At 40.6% G+C, this 18,100-nt stretch overlaps 3 protein-coding genes across 4 annotated transcripts; 1 reads left to right on the top strand and 2 right to left on the bottom strand.

The window, feature by feature from the left end:
• Positions 1–1,677: 1,677 nt before the first annotated feature.
• Positions 1,678–6,886, bottom strand: ist1 (IST1 factor associated with ESCRT-III). 2 transcript variants are annotated; one of them, XM_053424375.1, is made up of 10 exons: positions 6,762–6,886; positions 6,146–6,249; positions 5,826–6,006; positions 5,618–5,705; positions 5,434–5,517; positions 5,145–5,255; positions 4,832–5,050; positions 4,358–4,459; positions 3,811–3,856; positions 1,678–3,653 (listed from the first exon to the last, which is right to left on the bottom strand). In XM_053424375.1, exons 2-10 carry the CDS (start codon positions 6,231–6,233, stop codon positions 3,487–3,489), a joined length of 1,086 nt encoding a protein of 361 aa, XP_053280350.1. In that variant the 5' UTR covers positions 6,234–6,249; positions 6,762–6,886; the 3' UTR covers positions 1,678–3,486. The 2 variants fall into 2 exon arrangements, with proteins under 2 accessions (XP_053280350.1, XP_053280361.1); XM_053424386.1 differs by having other exon boundaries at positions 6,146–6,245; positions 6,762–6,860.
• A 1,287-nt stretch (positions 6,887–8,173) lies between these two features.
• On the bottom strand, positions 8,174–12,842 carry mphosph10 (M-phase phosphoprotein 10 (U3 small nucleolar ribonucleoprotein)). Its single transcript, XM_053424336.1, has 11 exons — positions 12,703–12,842; positions 11,247–11,907; positions 10,974–11,155; positions 10,712–10,877; positions 10,243–10,384; positions 10,052–10,119; positions 9,827–9,964; positions 9,630–9,740; positions 9,238–9,345; positions 8,916–9,146; positions 8,174–8,451 (listed from the first exon to the last, which is right to left on the bottom strand). The coding sequence occupies exons 1-11, from the start codon at positions 12,786–12,788 to the stop codon at positions 8,302–8,304; spliced, it is 2,043 nt and encodes a 680-aa protein (XP_053280311.1). The 5' UTR covers positions 12,789–12,842; the 3' UTR covers positions 8,174–8,301.
• mcee (methylmalonyl CoA epimerase) lies at positions 12,805–16,546 on the top strand. Its single transcript, XM_053424362.1, has 3 exons — positions 12,805–12,907; positions 13,725–14,065; positions 15,749–16,546. The coding sequence occupies exons 1-3, from the start codon at positions 12,880–12,882 to the stop codon at positions 15,899–15,901; spliced, it is 522 nt and encodes a 173-aa protein (XP_053280337.1). The 5' UTR covers positions 12,805–12,879; the 3' UTR covers positions 15,902–16,546.
• Positions 16,547–18,100: the final 1,554 nt, after the last annotated feature.

Genomic DNA, 18,100 nt, shown 5'->3' with positions numbered 1-18,100 from the left:
CGTGTACACAAAGAATATCTCTGTTTTTCTTACTTTCACAGCTTTGGTTTTCACGTGGATACACTTTTCATTTCATGTTAACATACACAACTGTTAGATTCATTTCACAAGAGGCATTCAAAGAGGTGTATATGTCGACACCTGCAAAGCCAGTTATAACCATAAACTGCAAATAAAATTGTTTTCATGAACCTCAAAGTTATTTTGAGAAACTGTCATCAATCCAGGGAACACATGTTGCTTGTATTTATTTATTGGTTAACATGTAATTTGGAGTTTAATTGGAGAATTTTTTTGCTCAATTATTATGATTGAAAAGACTCTCAAACTTCAGCATAAAAGACGGAGTCGTTCTTGTCCCAGATTCAAAAAAAATAAACCCTTATATTTGTTGTTGTTACAATTAATTAGCTAATATGGATATGTATCCAAGTATGAGATTCAGTAGATCCTTTTTTGTGTTTCTCAAATATACACACATATGTACACACAGACATGCACATTGTTGTCCCATCTTAAACTGCCTCTGCTTTTATTTTCTCAGACATTTCTGATTTATTTATATTTGGTCATTTTTGATTCTGTATGTATTGAATGTGGAAGCTTGAATAAATGGATATGAGCGGCAGACTCCGTAGCTGATACATTTTTACACAGAACTGACGGTGATAGTTGGAATAGGGTTTTTGGTGTAATCTGGTTGTATGAGTTTGTAGAAGCAGATTTACCTTCGCCAAGGGTGTTATGTTTTTGTTCTGTGTTTGTCTGTTAGCAGGACTACTCAAAAAAAAAATACTGAAAAGATGTAAATTTGTTGGAAGGGTGAGGTATTTGGAGCATAGAAGAAGTCAGGGCAGATCCAGGAATTTGATAATCACATTTGTCCTTGTAGGGTAGAGACTGTGTTCTTTCAATGGAATAGAAACTCGAAGTGCTTTCATTTGGTAGCTCATGACTCATGCTTGTATTAGCTCCCCTCATTTTCTTCCCCTCACCACAGGAGAACAGCTTGACCCAGTTTCAAGCCAAAGGGACTGATTCACTAATTTCTTAGTAAAAGGAAAAGATGAGGTAAAGACAACCCTAAGAGCCAAAGTTCAGAGCCAGTGAGTCTATATGAAAAGACAAGCCATGAACACCACTGTTGTAACACAAGCTCAAATTTATATATATATATATATGTTTATATATAAACTTTTTAGCAAAACTTTTGTGGATATAATCTCAAAATTCAAATTTTCAAAGGCCTCAAGTTCCACATTGTGCATCCCACCACCAGTCCTCCAGTACATTTTTGATTTGCCATCCCAGCTACTTATGATCTCCATAAGTCTGGATGTTAACGGCTGCCTCCTCCCTCGCTGCTCTCAGAGGAATTCTTGAGCATGAGTTGATTTTGCATTTAGAGACACACAGGTAAAATATGTCTGTGTGGTTCAGGACGATTAAAATGTATCATACATTATTGTAAATAAATGATATATGATCAAAATCCATGAATAACTGATTCCTCTCATCAAAGTAAGACGGACTAAACGTCAAAGATATATAATCCACTTTATCGAAAGAGATTTGTTGTAGGGATCCCAGTAAGAGGATTTCTTGACACTGAGGACCCCTGCTGTTTATCATTTGACATTACAGTTTTGTGAAAAAATTGTGTAATAACTTCACCAGTTTCCAGTTCCAAATAATCTTTTATTAAATTGGTATCATACTATACAGTGGAAAAAAAAGTCTGTTTTTTTTTGCAACAGTACACAATTTGTGTGTCAAGGTTTTTAGCATGAAAAAACAGTCCATTGTAGAAAAGACACATGAGCAGATCACAGTTCTGTAGTGTTATGAATCTCTCTACTATCTCCACCAAGAGTAACATCTATACACAACCCTCTATCTATCACCCGGCTGGAACGCTCTTCAATGCGCTTTCCAGAGATCAGTGAATCATTTTATTCAAGGCCACCATTCATTTTCCATGCGAGCAGGGATAAGTGTGGTCAGGTTGCAGCAACAACAAATCATGTTTGCACAAAAAACAAAAACGGTCTCAGTCCTGCTTCACCGAAGGAAACACAAACCTCTGTTTCCAGTAAAGACGTCTTTTTTTCTTTTTCCATCCAATATGCAAAGTTCAACTCGACAGATTTTACAGAATTGTTGACGGGTAAAGTAAAGTATAATCTTAACGACTGCGACTCAATGCAGGTACCTCATCCAGTCTTGATGGATAAACTCAGTACAAACTGACAAGGCCTCTTGATTAGAGGTGGTCACTAAGGCAGATGCAGTGGTGCACATAAAGTATAAGACTTGCACAGACGATCACAGAGGACGACACAGACCATTAGTCTGGGGTCAATATTTGCATCTTATCAATCAGGTTGCTGTGTGACTGCTGTTGTCTGCGCACATTTCCCCTGTGCATTAATTACTTACAAATTAAGAAAGTGCAGGTGGAGGTTTATTGAAAGCGACATTCAAAAGGGCTTATAAACATCATTGAGATACTTTTTCGCTGTACAGTTAAATTATCCATGTTAATAGGTCTATCTATATGATTTTGAATTATTATTACAGATTTCCATACACTGTTTTAAAACTTTACATCTGTGCCCCATCACCCATGTAACAGATCAACAGAAAAGCTTTGATATGAGTCACCATCAGTTTTTCCGGGAAGGCCCACCCTTGTTTTTTCTCTGGCATAAATAAGCCATGAAGTTTTAGAAGTGCGGCGAGAAAGGAGTGTGTAAAAAAAACAAAAAATGTATTTCCCCACACGACAAAACTGCACGACTGAGCAAGACAATGAAAATATGGCTTCCATCTGTCTTGATGTCATTTCCTATCTGTAAACTTTGTGGGTGTGAATGCCAGCTACCCTCCAAACTGGGATGGCCAGTCGGGCTTGTTTGACGAGTCTGAGCCAGAAGTGAGAGACACAGTGGCAGAGATCACAGGGACACAGCATGTGCAAAGTAAAATCAAAGCCTGTGCTGGAAATTATTAGTCAGAACCAAAACCCTGGGAAAAGTTACGATTAAAATCTAGGTATGATCACACAGCAAATCACACAGACAAATGGGGAAAATATAAAAGTTAGTGTGATCTTAAAATAAAAAAAGGGGTCAACACCAACATGGTGGTAAGAATTCTTATTATGTGTCATACGTTTAAAGATATTAAAGCATATATTCCTCGTTAGAGCTGTGAACAGAAATTAGATTTCTGATAAGTGACGAGGTTGAATCAGCAACCACACCCTCGGGGAGCGGGTCATATTTATATAAATGAGGTAAGAATACATGTATGTTTAATATCTGTATGAGATTAATTCGCCATGTAAGGGGAGAACTATGCAAATAGAATACATAGCCTTTTTTCAAATTGCCTGTTCCAGGTGGAGACACAGAACTGTCTGTGTGTATGTGTGTGTGTGTGTGTGTTTTTTTTGTGTGTTTGTGTTGACCAGGGATATAGCAATTAAGTCTTCTTCTTCAGCTCCTCAAACCGTCGTGTTAAATCATCAAAGTCGATGTCATCTGAGTTGGTGGCGTTGCCCCCAAAGGACGATGAGGGGAGTGTGTCTGGAACAGAGGGGAGTTCTGGGAGAGCGTTGTTGTCAAAAAAGTTAGATGACGGTCCAGGACCTGGAGAGAAATATATGGTTGAAAAACGAATTGTGAGTATAAACAAAGCATAGGGTTCTTTGCACGTGACAGAAATGTAGAAATTGTAGAATTGGCTAAAACTATTCTACCCAGTAGGTTTAGGAAATGATTAAGCTTTCTGTCTGGCAGAACTCACCTACAGCCTGGGAAGGAACAAAAGGCTTATCAGTTAGGTCATCAATCTGAAACACAGACAAATGTTTCAGGACTTCTGTCATCTTCATGTTGAAATAAAATAATTTCATAAGAGTTAGTATTTTGAACAAATTATAAATCAAATTCAATGTTGCAGAGAAAAACAAACAGTAAGAAAAGAAAAATAGGGAGCACTGTAGGGGACTTTTGAGAAACCACCACCTTCAGTGAGTGAAGCGACTGTTAGGACTGCACTAACATAAATTCACTCCAAATGCATTAACACCTTCCTCTCTTCATTTATCCCACCCAGAGCAACTAATAAAGTCATAGTTAGTAGTTAGGTATGAGCATCTCATGCTACTGACATCCAGCTGGATGAAGCGAAAACTTGGCCTATGCTGAGGAACAGTGTAAAAGTGTAGACGACAGGCAAAACTGAAAGAAGCTGAATGAACTGCTCTTCCCTGAGTGTTGCCCTGCCCTGTCCGTCTGTCCATCTGTGGGAACGAGAAGGGGGCATGGATGGGAAGAGTTCAGTCACTTACGGACTCGTATGTGGGGGGGAAATTGGGCAGCTGAGGGGGCTGCCCTCCTCCCATGTGGTGCTGGAAGTTGTCATAGGTTCCAACTGGAGCATTAAACGGTTCCTGGAAAAAAACACAAGTTAGGTGCAAGTCTGATGGAGGCAGCCGCCATGTGTGCATTTTTGGTTGAGAAGGATTAAAGATTAAAACATTTTTTCAGGCCATACGTCACAATTTGGGTGCAATGATTGTAATATTCAAGAACGGCTGTCATTCGTTCAAAGGCATGTCACTTCAAATTACAAAAAAAATTCCATTTTATAATTCAAACATGTTTTAGTCTGAAAAAGATTTAGTTTAGACTTAGTTTTAATGTTGTACATCATTTGGTCGATGTGACAGTTTATACTTTGGTTTAAGCCTCTTATTGAACTTTAATGTTTTAATCACATGTGCAAGTAATAAAGAACAGAGTCTTTAAAAAGAAGTCCTTACGGCTCCTTTGGGAGATGGATAGTTGAAAGCTGTTGGCATTGGCATAGGCATCGGCATGCCCATAGGCATAGCACCAGCATAAGGCATAGCGAAACCTCCTCCTCCTCCTCCTCCTCCACCACCTCCTCCTCCTCCTCCTCCACTTCCACCTCCACCTCCAAACTTCTTGTCATTGTCCACGTCAATCAGGTCTGCCTCCTCGCCAGGAGCCACCTCAGGCTGTCCAGAGAAAGGAGTGGATGAGCGGTAAGTAAACACGGTGTACAAATTCATCCTTGACACTGCGAGTGATGACTGATTCTTAAATGCTCACCCGGACCATGGCGTCAGGTTCGTACGGCACATTATAGTTCTTGGCGATCTCAATCAGGTAGCGCTCTACCAAGATCTTGGGAGGGGCCTCTACGTTCAGTTTGTGCATCAGCTAAAACACAACAGATATTTAGTAAGCTACTGATAACAAATTCCAGACTAAAGGTTCATGTGCTATTAAGATAAAGAAGATACTTTATAGATACTTTAGCTCATCTATAAAACAACAACACACCAATAATAATCTTGAAAGGGCCCCTTGGCAGCTGGTGGAATATAAAAAATCCTACCCTGTCATTGACTGTGCCAATCTGGTTTGTCCTGCACAGCTTGCCGTACTCCTTGCTATATTTTGCACATAGCTGTTCAGCCACCTGCAAGAAAGATTCAAAGATAAGACTGTCAAGACAAATCTAGTAAATAGACAGAACTTGTTAAATACTCCTGGGATTGCTGGGATTTAGAAGCACTTACAATTTTTAGTTCAGACACTTCTGCTTGAAGACGAGGCGCTGCCCAGATGAGTGTGGACACTGCTTCCTGCAAGCCTGGATCCAGTTCCCTGATCGAGACAACAGAAACTGGCTTGACAAGGCTGAGCACTGCGACAGGCAGATGGACTCTGTCAAAAGTCGGAGTGGAAAAGTCATGTAGACTGTGCGTCAGTGCGTTTAGTACTCACTTCATTGATTGAATGAGGCCAAAGCGAGCCAGCAGCAGGTCGCAGTACAGTTCCAGGATCTCCATGGCTTCCACCAGGTAGTCCTCTCTGATGATGTGCTCCACGCGGATCCGAGCCCGCTCATCTTTTCCTGATGACAGGTAATCGGCGATCTCCTTCCTTGCCTTTTGAGCGAGCTCAGCTTTATTATAAAATTGTGAATGGGAGAGGGTGAATGATAAACAGTGATTAGACAGGAGAAGTATTTCTAAGAAACAAACTTGACTTCCGAGCATGAATCCACTGATCAGCGTGTTTGTTTCACCCAGCCCAGGACTCACTCTTCTTTTTCTCAAGGAGTTTGAGTCGGTTGATGACCAGCCGGAGGTTCACTCTCAGCCTCTCTGCTTTGAATCCTCCTCCCAGCATGATGGTGGTGTTCTGTCTGAGAGCAGGGGAGCATGAGAAGGGCGGAAGTATTCAACCGAAACCCGACAACACAGGCCAGCTGACCTCACCTCCGATGGAGTCACTTAATCATGTGAGCATGACCAGCCCATCGCGGCACAATGACTCCGCAGATTTACTCCCAAACAAACATAAACACCGCGATACCAATTAAGTTAGCTCACTCACATTGTACAAACTACGTAGCATTACGGAAGTTAGCTTTAGCCGGATAGATAACAAAGACACATGAGCCGTGCCACTCGAAACGATACATTCATACATGTATTATTTATCTTTTTCACATTTTCAATAAACCGCAGCATTGTTGTGTTTGGAAGCCATTGGCCTAGCACTAATGTTAAACCTGTTAGATAGCTTTCTGTTAGCAAGTCTCTGTTGTGTCCTCGTTTGCACTAGCTACCTAGCTCAACGTTAGCTTCAGCGATACACTAACTGATAAAACATTGAAATAATTCGCTAGCGTCGTAGAGAGCAACCGTAACTTACCGGTAAGAGTCCGTGAATCGTCCGCACCAACTTGTTTGTTTCTGTCTGTCTCCTGTCGTCTCGGTCACTTCCGCAATGAGCTTCACTTACGTCATGGGACGTTTCTGTAAGGGGCGGATTCTTATAGTGCGTTCACGTAGCAGCGGAATAATCGTAAAAATGTAGGTAAATCATATACATGATCTGTGTCAGGGCCTGGAAATTACTCGCGATCCGCACCGTGAGGATGGAAATCCAGAATAACAACAAAATGTGTGGTATTTTTATGTTTAAATTATTTAGAACGTACACACATTAATTATTAAACTGTCTTTTTTAGTTAAAAAGTATGAACTTAGCGGCTTGTGAGAGATAAACATAGAGTTTGCTAACTGAAAAAAGTGAGAAATTTGACAAGATCGCAAAAAAAGCTACTGGTGAGTGTCTGAGAAGAATTGTTCTTATTTATTATTTAAAAAATGTAATCTTGGAATATCCGATCATTCCAACCTCCCTTGAATGCACCAGGTTTATTTTAGTTGGGTGGCCAAACTTTAGCACAAACAACAAATGCGTTTGTTGTGTAGCGCTGTAGTGAATGCAAAAGTGTGTAAACACTTAATAAAAGCTAATTTGAATGTGTCTGTTTGCTGCCGAAAGTGCTTTTACCTCTTTATATTTAAAAATATAAAAATCCACAGAACAACTTAAAGTTGCTACCCACAAAACATTAGTGAGGTGTCCTTCCTGTCGAGACTTTGAAGCGAGTGTCAAGTAATCTAGGAATATACATGTGAAGCTCGTATCGTATATCGTGTTGATGACGTATGTGACGTCCAAAGCCTCGCTATGGTGTGCGATTCGAAATATATGGGGCAGCGAAACGCAATGGCGTCACAAAGCGTCACACACCAAAGCCACGGTGTCATTGTAATCACTCTGCCTGCTTTACATGTATTGTCCACTTGATGACACAGTAGAGCAAATTAAGCACCATGAAGTTTCGGCCCATGAGTGAAGCAATTGGATGGAAAGCTTCAATGCTTTACGAAGCTTCATACCTGGCAATTTTCTATATATTAAATACCCTGGTGCATATTTCACTACGTTTTACAGTTACATTTCTATTTTCACTACACTACATTCATATGAGATTTATATAGTTGCTGGTTAAATAGATGTTTTACATACAAAACATATCAGCCCAGAAAATGTAGGCTTTCATGTGAAATGCTACTTAAGCATGAAACAATCTGCTCTTACTTCTTTGATAATATAGAGATCTCAGGGTCCAGCCTGCACAATAAGGTCTCATCTAAATACTTTCATGAATATGTCCATTTTGATGTTAGGTGGTCTAAATTTGTTATTGAACAGCTTTATACAAACGTTTCACTCAAAGTGCTCTAACAAAGACCGAATACACACCAGGATTTAGACTACTGATTTATTTAAATGAAAATGGAAACATTTTACAAGGACTTTCAGAGTTAATAAATTTCTGCTAGCTCATAAAAAGACTCTGTACAATAACAAGTTGATCTCACATAACAAAACATCCTTATAACTTGAGTTTGCTGACGGACACCTCTTTGTGTTTCTTCTTCTTTGAACCCTGTTCCTTTGCACCTTTGATCTGACTCTTGACCTGGTCCTGCAGCTGAGAGAAGAAGGCCGTGGACGAGCGCAGAGCCTTGTCCTTTCCCTCGTCCTGGAAAAGAGGAACACACCGTTAGTTCAGTTTCCTCAGGAACGTTCACAATAATGTTATTTTACCATTTAAGTGTGTGAAGATGTCTGAGCAATGGAAGCAGAGTATTGAGCAATCAGTCTGAGAACTTAAAATAGATGACCTAGTTTATGATGCAGTAAGAAGCTTACAAATCAGTTGATGTAGGACCCAGCACCAGATAGTTTGTTTTTATTCATCTGGGCATTTCATTGATTGAGTCAGTGGTGGTGGTATCTATAGTGAATAGATATTTGACATCTATTCACTATAGATGTCAAATATAGTGAATTGCGACATATTTTCTGTAATAGGCAAGCTAAAATTAATTTTATTTACTGGAAAAGTGCTGTAATAATCTCTAATATCTGATCAAAATGCACAGGAGAACAGTTCACTTGATTCCTATCGTTTCTATTTATAATGGTATTGAGATGACCACTCACCTTGAGTATTGTGGCTTTGCCTCCTTTTGTGAGCTTCTTCAGGTTCTCTGTGACTTCAGTCTTTGTTAGCTTTTTGTTCTCTCCAGTTTTACTGGCCTCTTTGAGTTTCTGTCTCTTTTCTTTCTCCATCATCTTCAGACGCTTCACCTTCCTCTTCTGGCGTCTCTCACGCTTCCTGTCTGTTGACGTCTTCTCCACATCACCCAGTACATCTCCTGCTTTGTTCTTCTCCTGTGGTTAGAGGGGAGTATTATTAGACACAGTGCTTGACAAAATATATCATGATCAAAATACATGTTTTGAATGTGGATGGATGACAAACCTTGACTTCTTCTGGTGCGAGCAGAGTTGCATCACTGGCACTGACTGGAGCCACCTCCTCCATTGTGATGGACGGTAAGTTAGACACCACCTTGACCTCAGGAACAGGCTGTGGACAACATGAAGGTGGTTATAAACTATTTTTGTTCATATTTACAGTTTAACTTTACTGACATCTTTAATGCAATTGCTGTAATAACAGTTGTGTTCTTGATAGGATGACATGTTGAGTTTTTACATGATATGACTTTCTATGAATTAAAAACTTTTATTGCAATAAGGTTCACAGATTACATTTCTGTTCTGCCTGCCGACTCAGTTAACTTCTATTTATCTTTCAAAAGAACAGCCTCCATATTTTAGGCATATTTGGTGCTGTCAGACAAAACTTACTGGTTTAGGTGTGAAGTGGAAGTTGGAGAGAGCATCCAGCTTTAGGAAGAGTGTGTCCATAAGCTTCTGAATGTCCACGTGGGCTGGGTTCTCCTTCTCCTCTGTCTTTTGCTGAAATAAAAACAAATACAAAATATGAATGCAGCAAAGGTTCATATGTGTTGGAGTAACAGTGAAAACGAGATGAAAAGTCATACCTGATTCTGCTTGAGGTATTCTTGCTCATAGATTTCAGCAAGACTCTGCTTGCTCTTCTCGTGGTCCAATGTTAGTCTCTTCTTGTACTCAAACACCTTCTCTTTGGGTTTCTCCTTGCGAACCACATCATCAAATGCCTGATGGAAAAACAAGGATGATGTTATTATCAGGCAACACAATCCTTTGTGTCAAGACAATATAAAAGCTAAGTTGTTGTGACTAACCTGGTCTTTAATTCTCTGTTTAATGATGTCCTCAATCTGCAGTGTAGTTTCCTCTGTGATACTAGGAGCTAAAAGAGAAGATGGAAAGTTGTTGAATTCAATGTAGCACATACAGAGAGAGCCCTGAGTGAAACAGTATAAATATATAACAACATTGATAAGATGCACAAAAACCCAGAGGGGTCACTCACCCATCCTGGACGTCTGCTCAAACTCCACATGTTCCTCCAGCATGCTGTTCTCAGGACGTGTCTGTGCTGTCACCTCTCCAGACAACTGCCAGGGCTTCGTTGTTAGAGCTGCTTTCTCCAGCTCCCCAATCTTCTCTGACATCTGCAGGTGAGGACAACAAAAATATATAATAATCAATATCAGTGGGCATAAAGATGGAAACCTGGCTTGCACTTAAACACTCAAGGGGTTGCACAGGATAGGTTGCCTCAAGTACCTGTTTAGACATAATGACTTTTCCAAATCACCTTCAACTCAACAATGATCTGGACTGATTGCTATCAAACTAGAACCAAATAGTTTTTCAGCTCTCGCATAGTATTTAAAAAGAAGGCATCAAAAGCTCCTAAGCCTAAATAAGAGATGTGATTATTAATTTGTCAAATAGAAAAATCTAAATAAATTAATCTAAACTTTAAACCTTGTTACCTTGTCTTGTCGTTTCTCAAATGATGACTTTGATTCAGATTTGTCTGAATCCTGACTTTTTCCTCCAAAAATGTCCTCTATGGCTTCTCCTTCACTGTCCTCGTCTCCCAAGAGGTTAAAGGACACTTTCTTACTTGAAGGTTTGAGGTGACTTCCCCCTTCGTCCCTATAGAAGAGTGGTTCACAAACAGAGTGGAATAAACCAAACATGATTCTCCCTTATATAGTTATACACACACTGCATAATATTAGTCACACTTACTCATCGTCACCCTCCTCTTCGCCATCTTCGTCATCATCTTCATCTTCTATTTGTTCTTCACCCTCCGCCGGGCTTTCATCCCCGCCGTCGTCCTCACCATCTGACTGCTCATCTGCTTTAGCTGGTTCACCATCCACAGCATCAAAGAAGTCCTTGTACTTGAGATTCCTGGAGCTCTTTACCTGCAGACAATAACAATAATCAACTGATTTCCTGTGATCTGCATCATCGGGACACATTCAGACAGATCATTAATACCGGATAAATATTTACCGCTTTTTTCTTTAGCTGTTTGGTAGAAATGATTTCTTCTAGGTCAAGATTATCGTCATCCTCGTCAGAGGCCAGCTCCCGAAAATAGTTAACGCCATCTTCGTCTCCATCTTCCTTTCCCTCTTGCTTGTCCATATCATCGAGAAAGGACTCCATTTCGGAGAGTTTGAAGAATTTATCATCAATCTCAGAAGGAATAAATTTGGTCTGTGGGCCTTTCTTTCCGATCTCCTTCTTTCGTTTCTCTCGCTTCTCAAGAGCATCCACGTCGAAATCTAAATCAGAGTCCTCGTCTGAGTTAGCCTCAGCCTCCACGGCCTTTTTCCTTGACTGTTTGCGTGGTTTCTCCTTCTCCTCTTCTTCTTCCCCATCATCGGCATTTTCATCATCAATCTCAACCTCTGCTTCATCACCATCCTCCTCCTCTACCAGCACCGTTAAAGTCTCATCTGACACAGCCTCATCAATGACCGTTTTAAAGTGTTTCAGGACAGCATTGTTCTGCAGCTCCAATTCCTGCCAGATTTGCTCTTCATCAAAGTCTTCCACCACCAGCTGTGTCAACAGGCTGCCTTTATAACTCGTAGGCTCCTGGGCTTTATGGAGGTCATACAGGGTCTTAGTGAGAGAGGTAAAGTCTGCAGCCACTCCCTCCTGAAGACTGCAACATGGGAAACACACAATCGTTAGAAAGCAAATCTGAGTTAGTAAAAGCATACTTTTTTTAGTTGCATTTGTCTCAAGGTAGCTTATTATCTTTAATGACAACCCTATAACGTAATACATCCATCTGTGATACATAACCATTATGCTGGTTAAAGAATGATCATGGGATTTCTCTAAGGGGCAGTTTCTGTTTTCCCACTCGAAGGTTTATTGCAGAATTTGTATAAAGTATAAAAATAAAAGTTTTAAATACAGGGGTTACATCAGAGCAAGATTTAAAGCTCAGACTTGAATTTTTAGTACAACGAGAAGATTTGAATTTGTACGAGTGCATCTTTCATTAACTGCAGACATGTCATTCCTGCAGCTACTTCACCTCCTGTCACTTGTGTATTATTCTTGTTTAAATCTATAAGCGTTCACAGTCTCGAGTCAGTAATAAAGATTAAATCAGGGGCTAGTTACAGTTGAATTATTACAGATCTACGAGCTGTCCCTCACTGATGATCTCAGATTGATATGCTGACCCTTTGAATGGGCCTGATCCAGATCTGGACATTAAAACAATAAAAAATAACTAATACTACAGATTTTAAAGTACTTTTACATGTCACAGAGTATTTATAAGCTGCATAACTGATAGTACAGGAACACAGGAGCCGGGTCCTTGTTCGTGTTAGCTTTAGCTCGCGTTGAGCTAGCCGAGTCTCTACTGTTCGAACAGCGCGTTAACCAAGCTGCCGCGACATTTTCCAGCTTCTTCACCAACACACGCGGTGGAAACACTTGCCTGAGAAAATCCTCTGGTTGCGATGTGTTGTCATTTATCGTCTTCACGCACTGCTCCAGCGCGTTCCACATTTCTCCACTCGCCATCCTGTTCCCCACATGCGTGTGTGCCTGTGTCGCAGGTAAATAGGCTCACCGAGAAACCGTTCCGCTGCCGCCTGGTTCCGGGGTTTCAAAGATGGCGTCCGCCGTGCTGAAGGTTGCAGGTTGGTTTGTGTCGATAATGAAAATAATGATTTTCTGCGATGTGTCCCCTTTTATAACTTACTGTGGAATATTAAACAAGACTTCAACTCCTCTGTTTTAAACCGATGTCTCAGTTAAAGCTCATCGCCAGTCCACGCAGCAGCTGGAAACACGCGACTTCTCGTGTTTTGTTTGATAAAAAAGTTCCTGCATTTATTTAATGTGACAGCAAAAATTATTTCACTCAATACAGTTAAATCCATCTCGACCACAGCTTTCAAACACTCACTCAATAAAAGGGTAAAACTGACAGGAAGTACTAATACTAAACAAAAACATACAAGACACTAGAACTGCTTCAGTGTTCCTGTCGCTGAACTCTTCTGGAGGGATGAAACACAATTCCTCTGCGTAAAATGTGTGTTGTAAAATATGTATGTCAAATATATGAAGCACTCAAATTCATCAAAAAGATTGTTGTCCTGTTTTTCTAGACTATCATTACAGTTAGGCATTTGTTTGGAGTCAGTGGGTCACATGGCAGGGAAGCTATTACAGACATGTTTTCGTTATATAAGAAGGAAATGATATCTGATGATTTGGTGGCAGCATGTCACATGACTTGATAGATCTAAAACATCCAGATTATTTTGATTCGATGGAGTGATGCGGGCGCAGTCATAAAAAACATGTAGTGTTCAGTCTGTAAACTTCATAAAGCTTTGTATGAGTTGAAAGATGGTACAGATGAGATACTGTCAGGCAGAGGGGACACAGAGGATTGAGGTAAGTTGAGTTAATTGCTCCACCTTCTCATCTCATCATTCTTTTACTCAGTGACAGGTCTCTCCAGATGTTCCTGTCTGCCACTCCTGAGAGCTTATTCAATGACATCAACCCTCCACCAGGGCGTTCCCTCATCTCTGTGGAAGCTGGGGAGGCTGAACCACATCGCGATCGCTGTCCCGGACATGGAGAAGGCCACGGCTCTGTATCGGGACGTGCTCGGGGCCACGGTGAGTGACAAGGTGCCCCTGCCCGAGCACGGCGTCTCCACAGTGTTTGTGGAGCTCGGCAACACGAAGCTGGAGCTGCTCCATCCTCTGGGGGAGAAGAGTCCGATCGCTGGCTTCTTACAAAAGAACAAGTCTGGAGGGATGCACCACATTTGTATCGAGGTGAGGCAGCATCGATCGCAGTCCTTATAGTCAGTGGACATTTTATTAGCTAGATCCCACCGGTTTTATATAGAACCTACTTTTAGATCAGGTTGAAGTGAGCTTTCTTGCTGCAGGAAAACCACAGGTATAACTAGAATGGCACCCAGTTGAGCGCAGAGGCTCCAGCAAGTCCCAACAGAGTCCCCCTCAAATCAGGCCCCAAATTACACCTTAGCATTGAAACAGTCCTCTTAATATGCCTGATTAAAAAAAAAAGTGAAAATGACACAAAAAAAAGTGATAAAAAAAATTGCTGCATCTGCCACTTTCTCAGGATCTGCATCATAATGGAGTTCTTACTTGGCTCATTCTTCTATCAGGTTTTGTGGAAATCTGTTCAGTAGATTTAGCAAAGCAAATGGACAGGGGCAAAAACATAACCTCACTGGCAGAGGTAACTACCAACAACATGCACTACAGGACTTTTAGATGCGTCATACTCGGGGTGACGCATAGGTGTTAAATAATTGATGGCTCGGTCCCAGTAAACAGAACAGGGCAACAGTGAAGCAGCATGCACATTACCAGGACCCTGGAACGAATTCAGCCATCATTAATATTTAGTTTACATCCCTGCTTTACCTACTGTGGCATGTTAAAGTGTTAATATCAACAGGGTCAACATCAGGTCTCTAATGCCACAGACATACAAAACATGTGTCAATCACTCAGTGCTTATCAGTTACAACTGTGTCTGATGTGTCAAAATGTCCGCTCTGGGTTTATTAAGATCACAAATTAAAAAAATTAAAATCCCCAAAATGTGGTTTTGTTCCAGAGACTGTGCAGTTTTATACACACAAGTGCACATTTTATTAGATTTTAATTATTTTTTAGGGCTTCAGAGTCTAAAGTTCAGTGTTATCATCGTTCCCTCTATACATCTAGAAACAAGGTTTGCAAAAATGTGAAAGAAGTGTATGCATTTGTCAAGCAGCAGCAGAAAGTGTCAATATTAAAAGGTTTGTCCTCCAGGGGGCGCTGACAAGTCATATTGGTTAACAGCAAACTGTCCCATACAGATCATAAGCCTTCAGAAAAAAGAAAAACCATCAGAAACATCTGCTGTCTAATTTTTTCTTATCACAGTAGCGCCACTTCAAACCACACGTGACACATCTCTAGCTGCGTTTTTTTCAGTCTTCAGTGCTATTAGGAATGTACTTGAGTTTGGATTAGTGAATCGATAGAGATAGCTTTGTGGCTACACTTAAGCCTTTTTCAGACACTAACTCTGTAAAATGTGTTTGCTTTTCACATTTGAAGAGCGCAGCAGGAGGTTGTCAGTGTCCGACACGTTCACGACAACAACAGAAAGTTGTAAAAAAAAAACCGGTGAGGGGTGGAGCCTGGGTAGAGTGCTGGCAGGACACTCTGTGGTGAAAATCACGTGTTTGTGTTAACAGCACAACGACTTCAGCCTTTGTCTCCAAAAACTCTTGAGAAAGGGAAAATGTCCGGATGTCAGCTCACGTCTGAAAGCAGCTTTAATCCTGCACATTTCAAACCGTGTTGTCCCACTTGTCCCTCTGTTTTATATTAAGTACAATAGATCCAGTCATTTGCCTGCATTTTGTATGAGACTGATCAGACTAAGTGAAGTGAGATGAATAATGAACACATTTTGCTCCTGGGTTGCAGGTGGACAACATCAATGCTGCGATAGCCGACCTGAAAGCTAAGAACATCCGAACTCTGTCAGCAGAGCCCAGGATAGGTGCTCATGGGAAACCAGTGATGTTTCTTCATCCTAAAGACTGTGATGGCGTTCTGGTGGAGCTGGAAGAAGCATGAAAACCTCAATATTTTCTGGGACTGTGGTCACTATTAATTCACCTTCACATATTCCAGAGGGAATCTGATTATTAACAAATGTTGATTTTGTAGTATTGTTCATCGTAGCACTTAAGTTTTGAACATCTAATTTCAGAAAGGTGCCTCCCTGTTGTTCTAGTTGGGAATAAATTATAGAGTGGTGTGTTATGACCGCTTCCATAAAGTGTATTTCTGATGTATGTTGAATATACATTATGTCCAATTGGATTTAAAAAGGAGTTTAACTTCACTCCAATGTGCTAATACACACCGGTAGTTGGATGACTACATACAGGATCCAATACGAACTGCAGGAAGATTTAAACAAAGTGTAATATCTGCATTTCCAGCTGATGAATTCACATTAAGTGCCATAACATTGCGGTTCCTAAAATGTAAATGGCTGAATTAAGATAAAAAAATCACACTTTCTTCATATAATTTAACTCGAAAATGTTTGGAGATAGGTTGACAGTAACAACAATGTATTAAAGTTTTCATGTAGGTGAAACCTACTTTCAGAATGTTCAGGAGTGCAGTAAAAACATCATGAATCATCTTTACAGATGATGTAAACTCAAGGTCCAAATGCATTTTCTTGCATATAAAACACATTTATACGTATTTGTAGTTGTGTATTGATGTTTAAAACTGTTTTAAAGTCCATTCGGCCAAGAAGACATTTAATCTGCATTTTTATTTGTTAGTTTGCAGGACTACACTAAAACTTATATGATTACCCCGACATTTTGTGGAGCGTTGGGACATGAGCCAAGGAAGAACTGATCCACGAATTCATTTCACTATAGATTGTGAGAGGCACTTAACATTTTCATGGATTTTTCTGAGAATAATTCATTAGTTTGAAAGAAATGTGGCACATTTGATGACTGTTATCTGTAAATTTGGTGCAGCTTGAGTGAAGTAAAGGGAACTGTTGGACATGGAGGTACAGTGCCTTGCATAAGTATTCGCCCCCCTTGGACTTTTTCCCATTATGTACTGTTACTAACTGGAATTCAAATAGACTTAAATAAACTTTTTCCCGTTTGATCAACAAAACATGCATAGTACTTTGGAGGTGCAAAATAAATTTTATTGTGACACAAACAATAATGAGAACAAAAAAGTTGACATCTGTTGGGTGCATAAGTATTCACCCCCCTGTGTCAATACTTGGTAGAACCCCCTTTCGCTGCAATTACAGCTGCAAGTCTTTTGGGGTATGTCTCTACCAGCTTTGCACATCTAGAGATGGAAAGGTTTGTCCATTCTTCTTGGCAAAAAAGATGAAGCTCAGTCAGATTGGATGGAGACCGTCTGTGAACCGCAATCTTCAAGTCTTGCCATAGATTCTCTATTGGATTGAGGTCTGGGCTTTGACTGGGCCATTTTAAGACATTAACATTATTTAATCCAAACCATTCCTTTGTAGCTCTGGCTGTATGTTTAGGGTCATTGTCCTCCTGGAAGATGAACCTCCGCCCCAGTCTCAAGTCTTCTGCAGACTGCATCAGATTTTCTTCAAGGATTTCCCTGTATTTGGCTCCATCCATCTTTCCCTCTATTCTGACCAGTTTCCCTGTACCTGCTGAAGAGAAGCATCCCCACAGCATGATGCTACCACCACCATGTTTCACTGTTGGGATGGTGTGCTCAGGGTGATGGGCAGTGTTGGGTTTTCGCCACACATAGCGTTTTGCATTGAGGCCAAAAAGTTCAATTTTGGTCTCATCTGACCAGAGCACCTTCTTCCACATGTTTGCTGTGTCTCCCACATGGCTTCTGGCAAACTCCAAACGGGATTTTTTATGGATCCCTTTCAACAATGGCTTTCTTCTGGCCACTCTTCCATAAAGGCCAGATTTGTGGAGTAGAAGACTAATAGTTGTCCTGTGGACAGATTCTCCCACCTCAGCTGTGGATCTCTGCAACTCCTCCAGAGTAACCATGGGCCTCCTGGTTGCTTCTCTGATTAATTTTCTCCTTGTCCGACTCTTCAGTTTGGGTGGACGGCCTCCTCTTGGTAGGTTTGCGGTTGTGCCATATTCTTTCCATTTTCTTATGATGGATTTTATGGTGCTCAGAGAGATGTTCAAAGCTCTGGATATTTTTTTATAACCTAACCCTGCTTCATATTTCTCCACAACTTTATCCCTGACCTGTTTGGTGAGCTCC

The sequence above is a fragment of the Pleuronectes platessa genome, chromosome 1 (genome assembly GCF_947347685.1).
Source record: "Pleuronectes platessa chromosome 1, fPlePla1.1, whole genome shotgun sequence".
NCBI classification, from domain to species: domain Eukaryota; kingdom Metazoa; phylum Chordata; class Actinopteri; order Pleuronectiformes; family Pleuronectidae; genus Pleuronectes; species Pleuronectes platessa.
Note: the sequence above shows the minus strand (reverse complement) of the source record. Positions and strands in the feature narration are given on the sequence as shown.

Excerpts from the sequence above, each read along its gene's own strand:
- ist1 (XM_053424375.1), bottom strand. The coding sequence starts at position 6,233 with ATGCTGGGAGGAGGATTCAAAGCAGAGAGGCTGAGAGTGAACCTCCGG. Across the intron at positions 5,706-5,825 it reads GGCCTCATTCAATCAATGAA|GGAACTGGATCCAGGCTTGC; the intron begins GTGAGTACTAAA and ends TGTCTCGATCAG. Across the intron at positions 4,460-4,831 it reads ATCCATCTCCCAAAGGAGCC|GAACCGTTTAATGCTCCAGT; the intron begins GTAAGGACTTCT and ends GTTTTTTTCCAG.
- mphosph10 (XM_053424336.1), bottom strand. The coding sequence starts at position 12,788 with ATGGCGAGTGGAGAAATGTGGAACGCGCTGGAGCAGTGCGTGAAGACG. Across the intron at positions 11,908-12,702 it reads CAACCAGAGGATTTTCTCAG|TCTTCAGGAGGGAGTGGCTG; the intron begins GCAAGTGTTTCC and ends CCCATGTTGCAG. Across the intron at positions 10,385-10,711 it reads TTGAGAAACGACAAGACAAG|ATGTCAGAGAAGATTGGGGA; the intron begins GTAACAAGGTTT and ends CCTCACCTGCAG.
- mcee (XM_053424362.1), top strand. The coding sequence starts at position 12,880 with ATGGCGTCCGCCGTGCTGAAGGTTGCAG. Across the intron at positions 12,908-13,724 it reads CGCCGTGCTGAAGGTTGCAG|TGACAGGTCTCTCCAGATGT; the intron begins GTTGGTTTGTGT and ends TCTTTTACTCAG. Across the intron at positions 14,066-15,748 it reads TGCACCACATTTGTATCGAG|GTGGACAACATCAATGCTGC; the intron begins GTGAGGCAGCAT and ends CCTGGGTTGCAG.